Here is a 19,717-nt window from a genome sequence, read left to right as displayed (position 1 = left end):
ATATTAAGCTCTCACAACCTACTCACATCACGCCAAAATGCCCTTTCCTGAACCCCACAGACACGGGCAGCAGAGCGGAGTCCTCCGGGGTGCTCCAAGAAGGGGACAACCTTGGGATGCCAGTGAGGCCTTGCACACTCAGAAGTCAAGGGAGGCAGCCGATCTCCCGAACCACGAGACGAGGCTTCAAATCTGAAAGCTGCCCCGTTACCAACACCCCCCTCCCTCTTTGGACCGGCAGGGGTCATCCCAGCGCCCACCAGCCTGTACACAACCAGGAAACATCCTGAGGCTGCATTCAGCCCGCTCCTCAAACACAGCGACCCTGACCAAAATGGCGGACGTGCCATGTTCCTGGAAGCCTCCCACGCAGCATGTACAGATACAGCATGGCACTGTAGAGCGGTCCCTGCAGAAACTGTTGAAAATCTTCCAAAGATTCTGAGACACCCTGGCTGCGAGACAAGTGACAAACCTGACAACGGAAGTGTTATGTGGAGGTGGCGGACAAGGGGAGTCCAAGACCACTCTGGGCACAGCTATTCCTCAAGTTCCGGTTGCACCTAAGAGGCGCCCACCTGGGCCAAGGGCCATCAAGGGTCCAACCGCAAAGCATCTCCCATGCAAGCAGAAGACCACCCGCCACCAGCGGCGATTACCCACCAAGGTCGTCTGCATTCCCCACAATGGGGTGGACTTGACTTAGTGAGCCTCCGAATCCGTGTCTTTGTGATGCAGGCCTCAATACCGGCCTGGTTCGCCGCATACAAGACGCCATCCTGAACATATGGAGTGTTAACCAGCGGAAAACAACATACGGCATCAAATGAGCGCCTAATTCTCATCAGTGACATCAATGTCTATATAGCAGGGAAACATAGCACGGCCTATGTGCACAACGCTTTAGGGGGAGTCTGGGACCTGGTGGCATTACAGCTAATCTAATCTAACCAGTCATATATATAGTTTAGCATGTTATACATTTCGTAAATTTCCTGTTGTTTTACAGGTCTAGCTAGCTTACCACTTTACTTACACGCATACTTGCCTACAGCTAGGATATGAAAGCCTGACATGTTAATAATGATAAAATTGTGCACGTTTTCTCATGTGTCCAAATGTTATATATATGTTGATTAGTTTGTGGACTGCCGTTGGGGCACCTTAAGCATGTTGTACACTTTTGCACTGCAAAATCAAAACAATAACAAAATAAATAAAATACAAAAAAATTAAAGAATTGTAATTATTAATACAAAATTACAAGTTACATCTGGAATACTGATCTATCATTTTTGCTAAAAATGGCAGACACGGCAAATGCTGCTCAAAAACAGCAGAAATGTGAGCGTGCACATGGCACAAACATTGCGGAGATCGCCCCAGCTTATTCCCAATGGCCACTGGATTCTGCAATGGACCAGTACATCAGCATGTGTCTGAAAGATGAGCTATTAATATGGAAGGTAAAACAAGTGTGATTACAAGTTTAGCCAGCTACCACACTCTATGTGTCACGGCTAACTATGTGGTCCAGCACGCAGAAACTATGTAAACATATACATAAGTAAGAAAAGGAAAATAACAGGATAGAGCGTAAACCGGACCTTAGAATGGCCGGACTAATACGCTAGAGACAGAGAATGGTCAAAGGGAAAGCCGAGGTCAAGGAAGCCAGAAAATACTCAATACCGATTAAACAAGCCAAGTCAGGGAAACCAGAGATCAGAATAATCAGGGAAACGCCAAGGATCAGGATACCAGGAAATCAGAAACACGGAAATAGCACTCTCAGGAAACCAGGAAACTGAAACCACGACAGGGCAAAGTTCTGGGAAAAGCTAGGGGTTTAAATACCCCTCTCTAGGCTATGATTGGTCAGAGGGCGACCTCTGACCCCAAAACGTGCGTGTGCGTTGACGTCGTGACGTCACGCACACGTTGGTATAACTCTCGGGGGCGGGGCTATCCATAGACGCGACCACGTGATCGGCGCCATATTGGATTCGGGCGTGATGCCCGGAAGAAGTGAGTGCGCGGTTCCCGGCTCGCCGACGAGCAGGTAAGCTCGTGTAGTCGGTACGGTCGTGCCGGTCGGGCACGGCCGTGAGGCTCGGCGGGCCGGTGACCGCAACACTATGAGTCTCCAACCTAAAATCACATTTCCTCCTTTCATGCTCCATCAGTCACATTTCCTTTCTTTCCCCCACTATGGCTACTCCTATTTCTTGCAGAGCCACATTTCCTTTCAATGCACCAGCTAGGGTTCCTCCCATTCCTTATGCAGCCATATTTCCTTTCATTCTTCCAGCTAGGATTCCTACCATTCCTTACGCAGCCATGTTTACTTTCTTTCCCCCAGGTAGAGTTCCTCCCATTCCTTGCACAGCTGTGTTTCCTTTCATACATCCAGCTAGGATTCCTTCCATTCCTTGCACAGCCATGTTTCCTTTCTTTCCCCCAGGAATGGTTCCTCCCATTCCTTGCACATCAAGGTTTCCTTTCATTGTTCCAACTAGGTTTCCTCCCATTCCTTGCATAGTTGTGTTTCCTTTCATTCCTCCAGGTATGGTTCTTCCTATTCCTTGCTGAGCCACGTTTCCCTTCATTCTTCTAGGCACAGTCATATTTTTCATTCATCTACCTATGGTTCCTCGCATTCCTTGCACAGTCAGGTTTCCTTTCATTCCTCCAGCGAGGGTTCTTCCCATTCCTTGCACAGCCATGTTTGGTTTCTTTCCGCTGGGTAGGTTCTTCCCATTCCTTGCACAGCCATGTTTCCTTTCTTTCCCCTGGGTAGGTTCTTCCCATTCCTTGCACAGCCATGTTTCCTTTCTTTCCCCTGGGTAGGTTCTTCCCATTCCTTGCACAGCCATGTTTCCTTTCATTCCTCCAGCGAGGGTTCTTCCCATTCCTTGCACAGCCATGTTTCCTTTCTTTCCCCTGGGTAGGTTCTTCCCATTCCTTGCACAGCCATGTTTCCTTTCTTTCCCCTGGGTAGGTTCTTCCCATTCCTTGCACAGCCATGTTTCCTTTCTTAACCTGGGTAGGTTCTTCCCATTCCTTGCACAGCCATGTTTCCTTTCTATCCCCTGGGTAGGTTCTTCCCATTCCTTGCACAACCATGTTTCCTTTCTTTCCCCTGGGTAGGTTCTTCCCATTCCTTGCACAGCCATGTTTCCTTTCATTCCTCCAGCGAGGGTTCTTCCCATTCCTTGCACAGCCATGTTTCCTTTCTTTCCCCTGGGTAGGTTCTTCCCATTCCTTGCACAACCATGTTTCCTTTCTTTCCCCTGGGTAGGTTCTTCCCATTCCTTGCACAGCCATGTTTCCTTTCTTTACCCTGGGTAGGTTCTTCCCATTCCTTGCACAGCCATGTTTCTTTTCTTTCCCCTGGGTAGGTTCTTCCCATTCCTTGCACAGCCATGTTTCCTTTCTTTACCCTGGGTAGGTTCTTCCCATTCCTTGCACAGCCATGTTTCCTTTCTTTCCCCTGGGTAGGTTCTTCCCATTCCTTGCACAGCCATGTTTCCTTTCTTTCCCCTGGGTAGGTTCTTCCCATTCCTTGCACAGCCATGTTTCCTTTCTTTCCCCTGGGGAGGTTCTTCCCATTCCTTGCACAGCCATGTTTCCTTTCTTTTCCCTGGGTAGGTTCTTCCCATTCCTTGCACAGCCATGTTTCCTTTCTTTTCCCTGGGTAGGTTCTTCCCATTCCTTGCACAGTTATGTTAGCTTTCACTGCTCCAGCTAGGGTTCCTCCCATTCCTTGCACAGTTGTGCTTCCTTTAATTCAGCCAGCTACAGTTTCTCCCATTTCTTGCACAGCTTCATTTCCTTTCATTCCTCTAGCTAGGGTTCCTCCCGTTTCCAACTGCATTACTCTACAGCCACATTTCCCCCTTTATATTATTATTATCGCCATTTATATAGCGCCAACAGATTCCATAGCATTTTACAACATTATCTCTCTTTTGGTTCCTTACAAATCTATGAAAGCACAGAGAAAAGTATTGGGCAATTTCTTTTTTACAGTAACTCTAGCCCTTCTCTATTTGTTCACCTGTATAAGAGCACTATACAAGAATTGTTCAATAAATAAAAAAGTAAATCTGTATCTATAGATTCACAAGTTACTTTAGTTTTGATCTCTATTTACTGATGTTCCTGTAGCTCCATCTGGTGGTGATGTATTTTACGACTGGAGATACAGCACATTAGAGCATTTTTAAAAGAAATGTTTTAAATGATGACACTTTTTCACATTTAATATGCATAAAGTAATATAAGGTACATAAAGTACTAACTACTTTTTCTGTATAACCAGAAGCTGACAAAGGGTGGAGCTTTAGTCAAGTACCTCATCCTTTGTCAACTTTATCATTGGCCATCAACTTTATACTCACCTCCCTCCAGTGTAGCGTCAACAATGGTCTGTGTTGATTCTAGGAAGGGCAAAGGGAGAGATTTTTGTTAGCCACCATCTTGGAAATGCTAAGATGGCAGCACGATGAAGGAAGACCTGGCAGGGCCAGCACAACTTTATCACAAAAATGGTATGCAGCACTGGTCCAGGGACAACTAAATATTATAGGGTTGGAGATGGGCTACATGAAGGCATACATTGTCTGGGTGATACGTTTTGTGACAGAGCAACTTTAATTATATCTTAATTTGCCTATGGGTTCATGGCACTGGTGGAACTAACTATAGCTGCTTAAAGGAGCACTATAGGGTCAGGAACACAAATATGCATTCCTGACGCTATAGGGTTAAAACCACCATCTAGCCCCCCTTGCCTCCCTTGCGATAGTAAAATCTTACTTGTATTCAAGTTTGGAGCTGCATGCTTTGTCCGGGTTTCCTTTAGACCTGCCCACTGCCTGCTGACATCAGCAAACGTGGTAGCCTGATCCAATCACAATGCTTCCCCATAGGATTGGCTGAGACTGACAAGGAGGCAGATCAGGGGCAGAGCCAGCACAATTCAAACACAGCCCTGGCCAATCAGCATCTCCTCATAGAGATGAATTGAATCAATGAATCTCTATGAGGAAAGTTTGGTGTCTGCATGCAGAGGGATGAGACACTGAATGTTTGGATGCATTTTAGACAGCCATGACCCAAGAAGGATCTCTAACAGCCATCTGAGGAGTGGCCAGTGAAGTTATCACTAGGCTGTAATGTAAACATTGCTTTTTGTCTGAAAAGACCGTGTTTACAGCAAAAAGCCTGAAGGTAATGATCCATCTCACCAGAACAAATTCAATAAGCTGTAGTTGTTCTGGTGATTATAGTGTCCCTTTAATCAAATTGAACAGATTATTATGTCTGGAGTCCCTGGTGCTGTCCTTTCATTCAGCGTTAAAAAGGTTTTCAAGATTTCTAAAACTAAAAACGAGAGCCCATCACTTCTGTGCTGCTGCGGATAAAGAGGAAGTATTAGCCAGAGCAGCAATGGGAAGCTGTGATTGGCCGAGAGTGTTAGCTGGCTACTTTTAGCCTACCAGAGCACCCACTGTCGATATGAATGGGTATGACTACAAGTAATCATTGCTTCAACCATACCTCCAGTAGAGGCCGGGTTGTTGTTGGCCAGGGACCCTTATTTAAGGTTAAGCTTTTCCCAAATTGGTTTAAAGGACCACTATAGGCACCCAGACCACTTCAGCTTAATGAAGTGGTCTGGGTGCCAGGTCCATCTAGGAATAACCCTGCCTGCTGTAAACATAGCAGTTTCAGAGAAACTGCTATGTTTACTTTAGGGTTAATCCGGCCTCTAGTGGCTGTCTCACTGACAGCCGCTAGAGGCGCTTCTCACTGTGAATTTCACAGTGAAAAGACGCCAGCGTCCATAGGAAAGCATCGAGAATACGTGCTCTTGCCGCGCATGCGCATTCAGCCGATGACACCAGAAAAGGGAGGAGAGTCCCCAGAGCAGAGGGAGCCCGGCGCTGGAGAAAGGTGAGTTTTTAACCCCCTTCCTCCCCCTTCAGCCCAGTGGTAGTGGGACCCTGTCCTCAGGACACTATAGTGTCAGGAAAACGAGTTTGTTTTCCTGGCACTATAGTGGTCCTTTAATACTGAATGGTGGGACAGCACAAGGAGACTCCAGACACTATAACCAATTCACAGATATTAAAGGATTATATTGCCTACAGTGTCCATTATATATTTTACATTTAGACTGTATTAGTTACATGCAAAATACTTTGTGATCCACTATTTGTCACTAATGGACCTTAATCTATGAATTTCTATCTCTTTAATGAAAAAGTAAAACTATTTTTGTCTCTTGTCTCTTTATTTGATCAAGTTACTAATAGCAGGGAAGCATTGAGGACATATGGCACATGTGCAGGAGCCATTGGTTTTTGCAAGTCAATGATTCTGATGGGCATCCCTCAGTATGGAGTTTGTGTGAACATGCCAGGGAATAGTGATTTAACACCCCACTTGCCAACAATGGGTTGCGGCATAGGGTGGACAACTGGCAGGGGTAATAGCAGCCATGTCTATCCCAATCACCAGGTATATCACCCACCCCCCCACCCCCCCCCCCCCCCCCCCCATTAATGCTTGAGTAGCTGCTGTCTCTTTAGAAACATAGAATGTGACGGCAGATAAGAACCATTCGGCCCATCTAGTCTGCCCAGTTTTCTAAATACTTTCATTAGTCCCTGGCCTTATCTTATAGTTAGGATAGCCTTATGCCTATCCCACGCATGCTTAAACTCCTTTACTGTGTTAACCTCTACCACTTCAGCTGGAAGGCTATTCCATGCATCCACTACCCTCTCAGTAAAGTAATACTTCCTGATATTATTTTTAAACCTTTGTCCCTCTAATTTAAGACTATGTCCTCTTGTTGTGGTAGTTTTTCTTCTTTTAAATATAGTCTCCTCCTTTACTGTGTTGATTCCCTTTATGTATTTAAATGTTTCTATCATATCCCCCCTGTCTCGTCTTTCCTCCAAGCTATACATGTTAAGATCCTTTAACCTTTCCTGGTAAGTTTTATCCTGCAATCCATGAACCAGTTTAGTAGCCCTTCTTTGAACTCTCTCTAAGGTATCAATATCCTTCTGAAGATAGGGTCTCCAGTACTGTGTACAGTACTCCAAGTGAGGTCTCACCAGTGTTCTGTACAATGGCATGAGCACTTCCCTCTTTCTACTGCTAATACCTCTCCCTATACAACATAACCATTTAAAGTTTATGTACCCACCAGAAGGTGGCTAAGGGAAAACAAGGTCCCCCTGGTAGTTATAAAGTTGTAATATCAAAATTAAGGCCTGCTTACACGTTTTTCACAACTTGCCTTTTTTAATTTTTATTTTTTTTTAAATCTACAGGCAGCTTACATTGCGAGCAGTTACGTATTACATTCTGAAAGTCTGCAGTTTTGCCTTCAAACATCCGCAATTTTTTTTGATATCCTGAACAAGGGACAGTTGGGCTTAAAATGTACATATCTGTAAAAAATATATATATAAAAAAAAATATATATTTCCTCCACCTATGGTTTTTGCATACATTGTATTATTAAGTGTTCTTGCATAGCAAGACCACTTAATGTTATCTCACATATATATTATTATTCTTATTATAGCCAAATTTACCACCCTAACCCCTTTTCACAGTTTTTAAACTACATAGACAAAAATATACCAAAACGTGCGGATTGTTCCCGATTGGTGTGCTATTACTTTGTGGAACGTTTCGCCGAATGGTTCACGGAATATCGTCGTTCTTGTGGCGAAATTTGTCCCATAGGAATGAATGGCAAAGCTAGAGTGGGAGCTGGCAAAAGCTGAAAAATCAGGACATGATTTCTAAACTGCCACCAAGCCCTCAATTTCAAGCCCACCTACACAAATCTTATATCAAAACGTTCAGCTATCCCTGCTGCCACTAAAAATGTCCACGGCTAAGCCATAGTCCGAATAGTTTTCACAATATGACCATTTGTTTGCAACTCACGCCGTCCATTGACATTCATTGAAACTCCACTCTGCAAAGGTCACATTTGAAGGGCAATTTCTAAACTGTGACTGTGCCTTCATTATTAATACTTCAGAGACATACAAATACATCAGGTCTGGGTCTTGTGATTCTCACAATATAAAGCTCTTCGATGTAGGATGTATAGTTTTTAAAATACGACCGTTTGAAGATGGCAACCGCCAAAATACTCTGACCTGTGCCAGGCTGCAGCAGCAAGTGATGTCATAGACAGGGCCTTTTGTACACCTGCTAATGTTTTTATAAATGTATGTTTTAATGTAACTGTGAAGCACTTTGGGCAACAACTTTGCAATTAAATGTGCTATATAAATAACTAATAACAGTTACCCCGCCCACTCCAGTTGTAGACTACTGGTGGAGGCAAGAACACTTCACACAATTTCCCCAGAAATTGTAGCTTTATTATTATTTATGTTATTCTTCCTGGTAAATTACTTTCAGAGTAATTCACTAAAGGAAAAAAATCTAAGTGAATTTCAATTTAAGGTCAAAATGCTGCCATTTCAGTTACTTTGGCCTTACATTTGAAAACCACTTTGAATTCTCCCTTTAGTGAATAATACGGTTTCTATCCATACATGTACACACAAATAGCAGGGCTCAAACCCAGGATTTTACCTTTCAGTTATCTGCTAAACAGTCATTTCACAGTCATGGCATGACAAGTGTTTAATAATGGGATGTTTATCCACCCAGGCATGGTCTCATTTTCAGGATTTCCAGACAGGTTAGTAAGCATTATTTATGCCGACCTTGCAATTCAGAGTTCTATGTACTGGTTAAATCCTCTTGTTCTGAGTTATTGTGAGCAGTTACTGCCAACTGACATCGCATTCTATTTGTCTAAACTTTCTAACCATAAAAGGAAGTGGCAGCAGAGCCCTGACAAACGTTGCTCTTCAATGTGCATAATGAGAAATAGTTTAACTCATTCTACAACCACTACTGATTAAAATCCCATGCCTCTCAATACTACATACATACACTCACACATATAGACATGTATACTTCTACAAATTTTAACCATCACAATTATATTCCTTATTTATTTATAAAGTATTTTACCAGGAAGGATACACAGAGATTTTTCTTTTCAATTATGCCCCAGGCCCACAAACATTGCATTGTTAAAATAGGGTACAGTAGAATATTAAAAATACAAAGTTATATTAAAGGAACACTATAGTCACCTAAAAGACTTTAGCAGTTAGAATAAAGCAGTTTTAGTGTATAGATCATTCCCCTGCAATTTCACTGCTCAATTCACTGTCATTTAGGAGTTAAATCACTTTGTTTCTGTTTATGCAGCCCTAGCCACACCTCCCCTGGCTATGATTGACAGAGCCTGCATGAAAAAAAACTGGTTTCACTTTCAAACAGATGTAGTTTACCTTAAATAATTGTATCTCAATCTCTAAATTGAACTTTAACCCCTTAAGGACCAAACTTCTGGAATAAAAGGGAATCATGACGTGTCACACACGTCATGTGTCCTTAAGGGGTTAATCACATACAGGAGGCTCTTGAAGGGTTTAGCAAGCTATTAACATAGCAGGGGAAAAGAAAATCTTAATTAAACAGAACTTGCAATAAAGAAAGCCTAAATAGGGCTCTCTTTACAGGAAGTGTTTATGGAAGGATGTGCAAGTCACATGCAGGGAGGTGTGACTAGGGTTCATAAACAAAGGGATTTAACTCCTAAATGGCAGAGGATTGAGCAGTGAGGCTGCAGGGGCATGTTCTATACACCAAAACTGCTCCATTAAGCTCAAGTTGTTCAGGTGACTATAGTGTCCCTTTAAAATACACATATATACATTTAACACAGTAAGAAATAGAATCAATAATGATTACAGATGGGTCCTCTACTGAGATCTGTTGATAGGGATCTCTTAAAGGATTTTACAGTGGAGGAAGATTTCCAACATTTAAAGGCACACTTTATACACGATAATTGCTTCATCTCAATGAAGTGGTTATAGTGTCTGGAGTGCCCTGGCACTGTTCTTCCATTCAGCATTGAAACATTTTAATGCTAAACAAGGGTCCCAAGCAGCCAATCTCCTTTATGCTGCTTGAGCTATTTAGCATGCATTGGCCTCAGCAGCAATGGGCAGCTGTGATTGGCTGAGAGTGTCAGTTGACTGCATTCAGTCCATCACATTGCTATTGCAGGTTTGAATAGGTACGACTACAAGGAAGTGTGTAGTCTTTACCTTAGCCACTCTTCTAGTGGGGGCGGAGCTATAGGAAGCCAGGTACACTCAATCAGTGTTAAACTGCTCGAAAATGGTTTACTGCTGAATAAACATAGCGTACCGTCGGACTCTGGGCATTATAACTAATTCAATTAGATGAAATTGTTATAGTGCCTAAAGTATCTCTTAAAGGATTTAGTATTTATAGCCAAGTAAAAAAATAATATCACTTCCAACATGGACACAAAAAAGCCTCACTTTCTCTGCTGCAACAGCAAGCTGCATTCTCCGTCCTCTTCCATAAGCAAACACCTGGTCAACCTGTTCCACACTTAAACCAGAGGTATCTTTTTTTTCGTGAAGATAATCCTGGTCCAACTTCTTATTAACTACGTGTCCAGCCTGTATGTAATAAAATAAGTGATTTAAAGGAACACTAGCGTTAGAAATATAATTATGTATTAATATTATTTAGAGAGTAACACTTATTAGATTATTGGACCCCACCCTGTATCCATTAAATAAAGCATTTTCCTTATCTTATTTCCCTTGGCTCACTACCTCACTACCATCACCACACCTCCTTTGGCTGAGGTCATCATCATTACGGTCTCAGCCAATCCAATGCTTCTCCATTTGGAAGCATGGGGGGGGGGGAGCGTGAGTGTGCATGTGCGGAAGTCGGCATCTCTTCACAATGATGCATTGACTTACTGCATCTCTATGGAGAATGTTTGATGTTTTCAAGCAAAATGTGGGAACGCCAAATGTCGGTCCTGCAGCGTTTGCTGGACTCCAACCAGGAAGCCCTTTTAATGGTTATCTGAGTGACAGCCACTAGAGGTGGCATCAGAAAAGGCTATGTTTACACTGCTGAGCCTGCAGGTACCCAAGAACCACATTAGGCTTTATTGGCTCTGGACACGCTTTTAAAAAAGACATACACTGAACATATCCTATACACATAGTTTAAACATTTTGTTTAACACGATGTATAAAGAAAAAGATGCACAATGCATAAACCGTATATACTAGAGTATAAGCCGACCCGAATATAAGCCGAGGCCTCTAATTTTACCCCAAAAAACTGAGAAAACGTATTGACTCGAGTATAAGACTAGGGTGGGAAATGCAGCAGCTACTGGTAAATTTCTGCTTATATTCGGGTCGGCTTATACTCTAGTATATACGGTATATGCATTTTGCATCTTTTTCTTTATACATCGTGTTAAAGTATACATGAGCATGTTAACAATGATGTCTACAGTCTTAGTGTTCATTCATGTTCTGCATGAGCCCAGATATGATAGTAAGTCATGGTATAGCTGTCTCTGATACTAGAACCGATATTGCTGCTGGTGGCGTGTCTCTGGGTATTGTGAAAGCTGTCACACTACACTTTCAGAACATAGTATGGCTCATTGTGCTCCTTGTGGACAGAAATGAAAATTGAGTAGAATACGGCTTATCAAGCTACCGTAATGTAAACATAAAGTCAACATAAAACGGGTTATATGATAGTGCTGGTGGCAGTTGGCGCTGTGCGGGCCGCAGGTATGTGTGAGGAGGAGTGGCTCTGAGTGAAACTGTAAATTGCCATAATACAGACATTGACTCGAGTATAAGACGAGTTGGGGTTTTTCAGCACCAAAAATGTGCTGAAAAACTCGTCTTATACTCGAGTATATACGGTATATACTAAATAAAAAGAAAATTGAAAAAATATATATTGTATATATACACACACTTACATATATTCGGGCCAATGCAAAACCATTGCCTGAAAATCTATTCAGAAATAGAACTATACATAGGACACAAGGTCAAGCATTTAGACTGGAAGAAAGGAGATTTAGTCTAAGGTAAAGGAAAGGGTGTTTTACAGTAAGAACGATAAGGGTGTGGAATTCTCTGCCTGAAGAGGTGGTTTTGTCAGAGTCCATACAGATGTTTAAAACAGCAATTGGATAAATACTTGCAAAAAAATAATATACAGGGATATCATTTTCAATATGTGAGGTAATAGCTTCTTGATCACGAGATATCTGACTGCTATTTTATCACAATCTATACAGATATTAAAACAGCAATTGGATAAATACTTGCAAAAACATACGTAATATACAGGGATATAATTTTGACTATATGGAGTAATAGCTTCTTGATCCAAGGAGATATTCTGGGGTTGAGAATTAATTTTGTCCTAGTTTGTTGCACAATTGGAAGCCCTTCAGAGTGTTTTTTGCCTTCTTTTGGATCAACAGCAAAATCAAATGTGAAAAAGGCTGAACTTGATGGACGCATGTCTCTTTTCAGCTCTGTTACTATATGTAACTATTTCATCCGTGTAATAAGGAAAAAATGCATCCATACTTTGTTTCCTGTAGCAGCATTACAATTTCCATCCATTCACATTACTGAAAAGAGTTGTCCTCATACCTAGAAGAATTAATTTCCTATCATACCCAGTGAAGGGAAGATCTAGAATATCTATAATGGGCAGGAAAAAGATATAATGTCTATAACGTTCCCTAATCAGCGATAAAGCATATTTAAATATATTTTTATATGTTTCCAGTAAAAAGAATCACCTTCTCTAATGTGACTGCAATCTGCATTCGCCGTCCTCTTCCGTATGTAAATAAATGGTCAACCTCCTCCATACTTAAACCAGAGGAATCTTTGGTGGATTGAAGGCAATCTTGGTCCACCTTCTTCTTGGCCACTTGCCTGCCCTGTATGTAATACAATGGGTAATTAAACATGAAAAAAAGCTTAAAACAGCATTAAGCAGATTATATGCAAAATACCAGTTTTGCATTTTTCCACCAATAAAGAAAAGCACAGTTGGAGACAATGCAGAGTTTCATAGGTTGTAGGTAGGGATACATCAAGATGACATTGCAATCAACATAAAAAGTACACACAAGGCAGAGTAGTACAACTGTCAGTACAGGCAGACACAGAAAGGAAAATGCATGGGTTAATCATTGCCACAAATCAAAATCTTAAACTATCTAAATTCCCTACAATTATTTCATCCGTGTTATCTACTCAAGAATTTGGGTTCGACTGTATTAAGCAGGACCCTTGTTGAATTCCTTCCTGCTGACAAGCAACATCTATAGATGGTCAGTTGATGCCTGTGTAGTCAAATGTTCGAGAGAGGAGTCATCTAAGCGGAGTACGTGTCGTAGCCGATAATAACCCTTTCCTACTAAAACATCAAAGAACCTACCTGTATGTCTACACGTATCAGTCATTATAGAGCAGTCTTATAGTGTCACCGTGAACAGTAAATATGCACGAAATGTCCACTCTTTGGTTCCCATCATCAATTGTAAAAACAACTTTAGCTTTATGAAGCAGTTTTGGTGTATAGATCATGCACCTGCAGTTTCACTGCTCAATTCACTGTCGTTTGGGAGTTAAATCACTTTTGTTTATTTTTATGAAGCCGTAGCCACACCTCTCCTGGCTGTGACTGACACAGCCTGCATGAAAACTAAATGGTTTTATTTTCACTAAGATGTAACTTACTTTAAAAGTTTGTATGTTCTATTCTGTTCATTGAACTTTTATTACACACAGGTAGCTTCTTCATGGTCTAGCAAGCTATTAACAGAACAGGGGATAAGAACTTCGAAATTAAACAGAATTTGCAATAAAGGAAGTATAAACATTAGATGACTCTTTACAGTAAGTATTTAGGAAGGCTGTGCAAGTCATATGCAGTGAGGTGTGCCTAGGGCTACATTAACCCTTTAAGACCGGAAGGCGTACAATTACATCCTTTTTTAAGCGGCTCTAAATGAATTGTACGCTCTCCGTTTTTTTTTTTTACTTATCCGATCACCAGCGATCCCACGCCGGCGATCGCGGTTGGGGGGACTCCCAGGGAGCCCCCCGCGGCAAGTCCGCCCTCTTCAGCCCCCCCCTTCCCCCCCCGGGCCATGTGAGAGTGAGGTCCTCACAATCACATGGCCGGGATAGCTGGCTCAGACATTGCCAGCAGGGGGACTAACTGTAATTACAGTTAGTCCCCCTGCTGGCTGAAATCAAATAAAAAAAAAGTTAATCAGTGTAAAAAAAAAAAATTATATACGTATACATACACACACACACACATACACTGTCTAGGTGCATTTTACTATTAATATATATATAATTATATATATATATATATATATATATTAATATCAAATTACACGTAGACTGATACTTATTAAATATATATATATATATATATATAATTATTGTTATATATATATATATATATCTATATATAATGTAAAAAAAAATAATTACAAAATATATAGATGTGTGTTATTTCGTTCTAACTGTATTGTGATATTAATATATATATATATATCAAAATACACGTAGAACGAAATATATATATCTATATACATAAATATATACGTATATATCACTATATATATATATATATAACAATAATTATATATATATATATATTTAATATATTTAAATGTAGCGGATGTGTTACCTGCAGCCATATGCTTACAGGATCAACATTCGCCCATCCCCACAGTGGCAAAAGAATGGCAATCAAACATTACATTACGTGCATGACCACACATGTCATATATATGATCACGTGCCCCTGTGGACTCTCGTACGTCGGTAAAACCGATATGACTCTGAGGGACCGGATCAGGGGACACCGGTCAGGAATAATGACGGCATTCAGAGACAAACGGACCGAAAAACCCGTTGCGAAACACTTCTTGGCCAATAACCATCATTTACCCTTACTACGATTCATCGCCATCGACCATGTCCCGGTACAACCGAGAGGAGGTGACAGATCCAAGCTACTTCTACAACGCGAGGCCTATTGGATTCATCATCTCAACACAGTGACTCCGAATGGACTGAATGAACATCTTGCATTGTCCATGTTTCTTTGAAACAGAATCTCTATTGTTATAAACTGAACCAGGTTTATACAATACATCATTCAGTACGCTAAAGATTATCGCTGCAGCCTTATAGTATAGTGCCTACTTGATAAACAAGCGGTATTTCCCACTCTCCATTAGATGGAACTACCTATTAGTCTATAAAGAAAATATCCCACCCAAGTTTTTCTGCCATAAACACCTTAGTTATTATAATTTGATTTTCATTAGTTATATATATGAATGGAGTTAAATGTGAATTGGCAAAACAGCCCCTAACGTAGAGGGCCAGTTTAGATCGTTGAAGAATAGATCTATAGGGGGAGAGGATTAGATATAAATTTGTTATTTATTAATTTTTTTATGTATCAATTTTTTCTGTGTATATGTATCTCTATTTGTCTATGTATACGATAAGACTAATATCTAGTCAGCCATCATTCTTCCAGCTCAATGCCTGCAGTTTGGCACAGTAACTAAGACCAATTCGTATACCCCTTGAGGGGCAGATAGTACAAAGCCCACATACCTTATATTGGTAGATGATATAACATGACTCATTATTTTATTGTTTGCTATATGGTCCAGCCCTGCTCCTAACTTCTTGTGTGAGTATATGTACACGGTTGACGCACTGTAAGCTTTGCAATGTAACTTTTTTCACTTATCCACGGCACTTAACTTTACTACATACATAGATGCACACAAGGGGATTTCCAGGAAAGGGGCTTAAGGGCTTCATGCATACAAGCTGGCAGGCTGATGTAGCCTCTGTATTTTCAGTTTGCCCTGTTCGGGCATTTGTTTTTAACTCTCGGACGTAGTTACTCGGTGACCACGCCAGCTACGTAACATGCAACACAATTTCCACTCTTTTGACGTAAGTACCTAGCAACTACGCTATCCACGCAATACGCAACACGTCATACGCACGCTATCACGTGGTGGTTTCTCACTTCCGGGTTTCAGTCCACAGGCTGTCCGATCATCCTAATTGGTAAGCTCCACATATGTTTATGTATAAATTGTCAGTAATTTATAATTTGCACTGTGATCTTGATAAAGACCCAGCAGGGTCGAAACGTTGATTTGTTGTACCACAGCGTTGTATTCTTTTTGAATGCAATAAATACTTTTGCACGATTTTTCAAGACCTAGTGTGCTCCCTTTACTACCTATTTATATATATAACGCGGGATTGCACCTAGGCTCAGAATACTTTGGAAATTACAAGTACGGAGGAGTGCCTGGCTTTGGTATTTTGTTTATATATATACCTATATATAAATAAAAATATTAAAAATGATATATATATATATATATATATATATATATACACACACACACATATGTATATATATACATACATTAATTCTACACATATATTTTGTAATATTTTTACATAATTAGGTATCTAATGAATTACAATTAGCGGGACCTGTCTGACAACCCATGCCGAAAGTATAGTGAATTCAATTTGCTAGCACTATATTTAACCCTATAACTTTCCAAGACACCATAAAACCTGTACATGAGTAATGCTTTACTCGGGAGACTTCGCTGAACACAAATATTAGTGTTTCAAAACAGTAAAATTTATTACAACGATGATATCGCCAGTAAAAGTGACTTTTTTTTGCATTTTTCACGCACAAACAGCACTTACACGGACGATATTATTGCTGCAATACTTTTTACTGTTTTGAAACACAAATATTTGTGTTCAGCGAAGTCTCCCGAGTACAACAGTGCCCCTCATGTACAGGTTTTATGGTGTTTTCAAAAGTTACAGCGTCAAATATAAGGCTTGTGTTTCATTTTTTTCACATTAAAATTCGCCAGATTGCTTACGTTGCCTTTGTGACCCTATGGTAGCCCAAGAATGAAAATTACCCCTATGGTGGCATACCATTTGCAATAGTAGACAACCCAAGGTATTGCAAATGGGGTATGTCCAGTCTTTTTTAGTAGCCACTTAGTCACAAACTCTGGCCAAAATTTGCGTTTTTTGCATTTTTCACACACAAACAAATACTAACACTAACTTTGGCCAGTGTTTGTGACCAAATGGCTACTAAAAAAGACTGGACATACCCCATTTGCAATACCTTGGGTTGTCTACTATTGCAAATGGTATGCCATTATGGATGTAAATTTAATTCCTGGGCTACTATACAGTCTCAAAGGCAACGTAACCAATCTGGCGAATTTCAATTTCAAATGTAACGTGCTATATTTGACCCTGTAACTTCCCAAAACACCATAAAACCTGTACATAGGGGGTACTGTTTTACACGTGAGACTTTGCTGAATATAAATATGTGTATTTTATTGCAGTAAAAGCAAACAGTATTATGACATTGACAGTTAAAATGTCATGTAGAACTAAAATAAATAACACAATTTCTTATTTTCTCCCATTCTTTTAATATTAAATTATGTTTCATAGCTAAATATTTGATATTAAATGAAAGCCCTGTTTCCCCTGAATAAAATGATATATAATAAGGAGGGGGTGCATTTAATATGAAAGAGGTGAATTACGGTTGGACAGACATATAGCGCAAATGCCAAGCTTTGTTTCACAACGTGTACATTTGGCTCAGTCCTTAACCCCTTAATGACACAACTTCTGGAATAAAAGGGAATCATGACGGAATATATCCGTCGTCTGTCCTTAAGGGGTTAAGGGGTTAACAAAGTGATTTAACTCCAAACTAGCAGAGAACTTAGAAGTGAGACTGCAGGGGCATGATCTATAAAACTGCTTAGTTAGGCTAAAGTCGTTTTGGTAACTATAGTGCCCCTTTAAGAAACCTTCTCTGCTTGGCATGTCCTGCACAGTAAGGTAGAGTATTAAAATAACGGTCTAGATTGTCATAAACAATGTAACTACATACAAAGTGGGTAACAAGATAAGGAATAAATTCCGGTTTTACGAACGTCACAATTGGGATAAAATCAAATAGTAAGGTCTGTGTGACTCAAAAAGGCAAAGTGTGTGTGTTTCGTGTGTGTACACGTCAGTCTGTGTCAGATTTGTTAAATGTGGTTTTTGGAGGACATGGAAGTAGGATACCAGTTTGCCATAGGATGTGGACCTTATAAGGGTTCTAGAGAATTTGCTCTGTTTGGGGTAGTTTGGATACGGTTGATATGATCATCCAACATAGCCTTGGCTGAGATCTGGGAACCACATTGAGAGAGCTGTTTGTGTGCTGTGACTTCATAATCTAAATTAAGCAAGTCTTGGTGGATGAGTGTGCTCCTTCATGACGCATCTGCAGTTTTCCATGCTCTAGCGATCATTGTATTGGCTGCAATAAGCATGTAAAATAGTACTTTCATTTCAGGTTTGGTCATCTCATGAATCTCACAAATAGGAGACGCTGTTCAGGGGTAAGTACATAATCTTTATACAGAACAGCAGTTATCTCTTTTTCTATCATCGTCCAATAAAGTCTAATTTTGGTACATTACCACTATATATGATACAATGTGCCGATATCTGCTTGGCATCTCCAATATCTATTTAAAAACTCTGGATAAATATGCGCTAATCTTTCTGGTGCCATACACCATCTGTACTTTAGCTTTCTCATTCAAATGTGTGTATGACTGGAGACAGGCTTTCTCAAACTTGTATAAGACTGCTGGCGAGTCTCTGTTAGCATTGATGATTTAGAGGGATTTAAATTGTGGATATGAAAACATCGCTCTGTGAGGGAGGTAAAATTGAAGCTGTAACTCTGAAAATGATAACATTTTATCTCCCTCATAAAGTGGTAGTACATGCGTAGACCTCCTAGCAATCTACATCCGGAAATCAAAAGGAGTGTTGGCTACATATGTACTGTAAAGTGGAGTGGCCATTGAATAAGAATTTGCAGTTCATAGTAATGGTCTAGCAGTATCAGTGGTGCGAAGCAACACTGGCTGTCTGGGACGCTTATCTTTGGGGATCCAAAATCGGTATTTTTAGTCCTTTCTGACAGGCTCAATGGGATTTATTATCCACCCATTGAGGTGTTCTCATGGTGGCTAGTCTGTCACAACTGTAGGGCTGCTGTATAGTATACTTGAATGTTTGGGAGCACCCATCTCAAGTGACCTAGACAGTATATACGTAACAACCCATACTCAATGTCTGCCCACAAAAATCTCATCAGTATTTTTTTGTAGGGTATTTAGGAAGAGTTTTAGAAATTGGATTTGTAATGTTGTCATAAGGTACTGCAGCATAGGTAGTCATCTTGACAACAGCCAGTGTGCCTAGCAACCATAGAAACTTCCCTTCCCTGGACTTCATAATTTCCAATAGTTCCTCTAGTAGTTCTTTGTAACTGAATGTAAAAAGGATACACAAGGTTTTAGTGACTCTGGTGCCCAGAAAAGTTGCAAGATATCCAATATGTCCCATTTGAAGCCCACTCAACATGCTCGTGTTTTGGCCACATTTAGATTGTAATAAGAATGCTTTCCATATTGGATGAATCTCTTTAAAAAGGTTTAGAAGGGATATTTGAGGTTGTGTAGTCAGTAGTATGTCGTCAGCGAATAAATTGGACTTGT

General features: G+C 40.6%; 1 protein-coding gene across 2 annotated transcripts in view; it reads right to left on the bottom strand.

The window, feature by feature from the left end:
* Positions 1-19,717, bottom strand: part of CCDC9B (coiled-coil domain containing 9B) — an 85,266-nt gene that overhangs the window by 34,643 nt on the left and 30,906 nt on the right. For both annotated transcript variants that reach the window (XM_063440281.1, XM_063440280.1), the window contains exons 6-7: positions 12,815-12,958; positions 10,482-10,625 (exon numbers count right to left, since the gene is read on the bottom strand). In XM_063440281.1, coding sequence (XP_063296351.1) covers positions 10,482-10,625; positions 12,815-12,958 — 288 coding nt within the window. The remainder of the gene's footprint in view (positions 1-10,481; positions 10,626-12,814; positions 12,959-19,717) is intronic.

Source organism: Pelobates fuscus, chromosome 13 (assembly GCF_036172605.1).
Source record: "Pelobates fuscus isolate aPelFus1 chromosome 13, aPelFus1.pri, whole genome shotgun sequence".
In the NCBI taxonomy this organism is placed as follows: domain Eukaryota; kingdom Metazoa; phylum Chordata; class Amphibia; order Anura; family Pelobatidae; genus Pelobates; species Pelobates fuscus.
The sequence above is the reverse complement of the archived record's forward strand: the minus strand, read 5'-3'. Positions and strand labels throughout refer to the sequence as shown.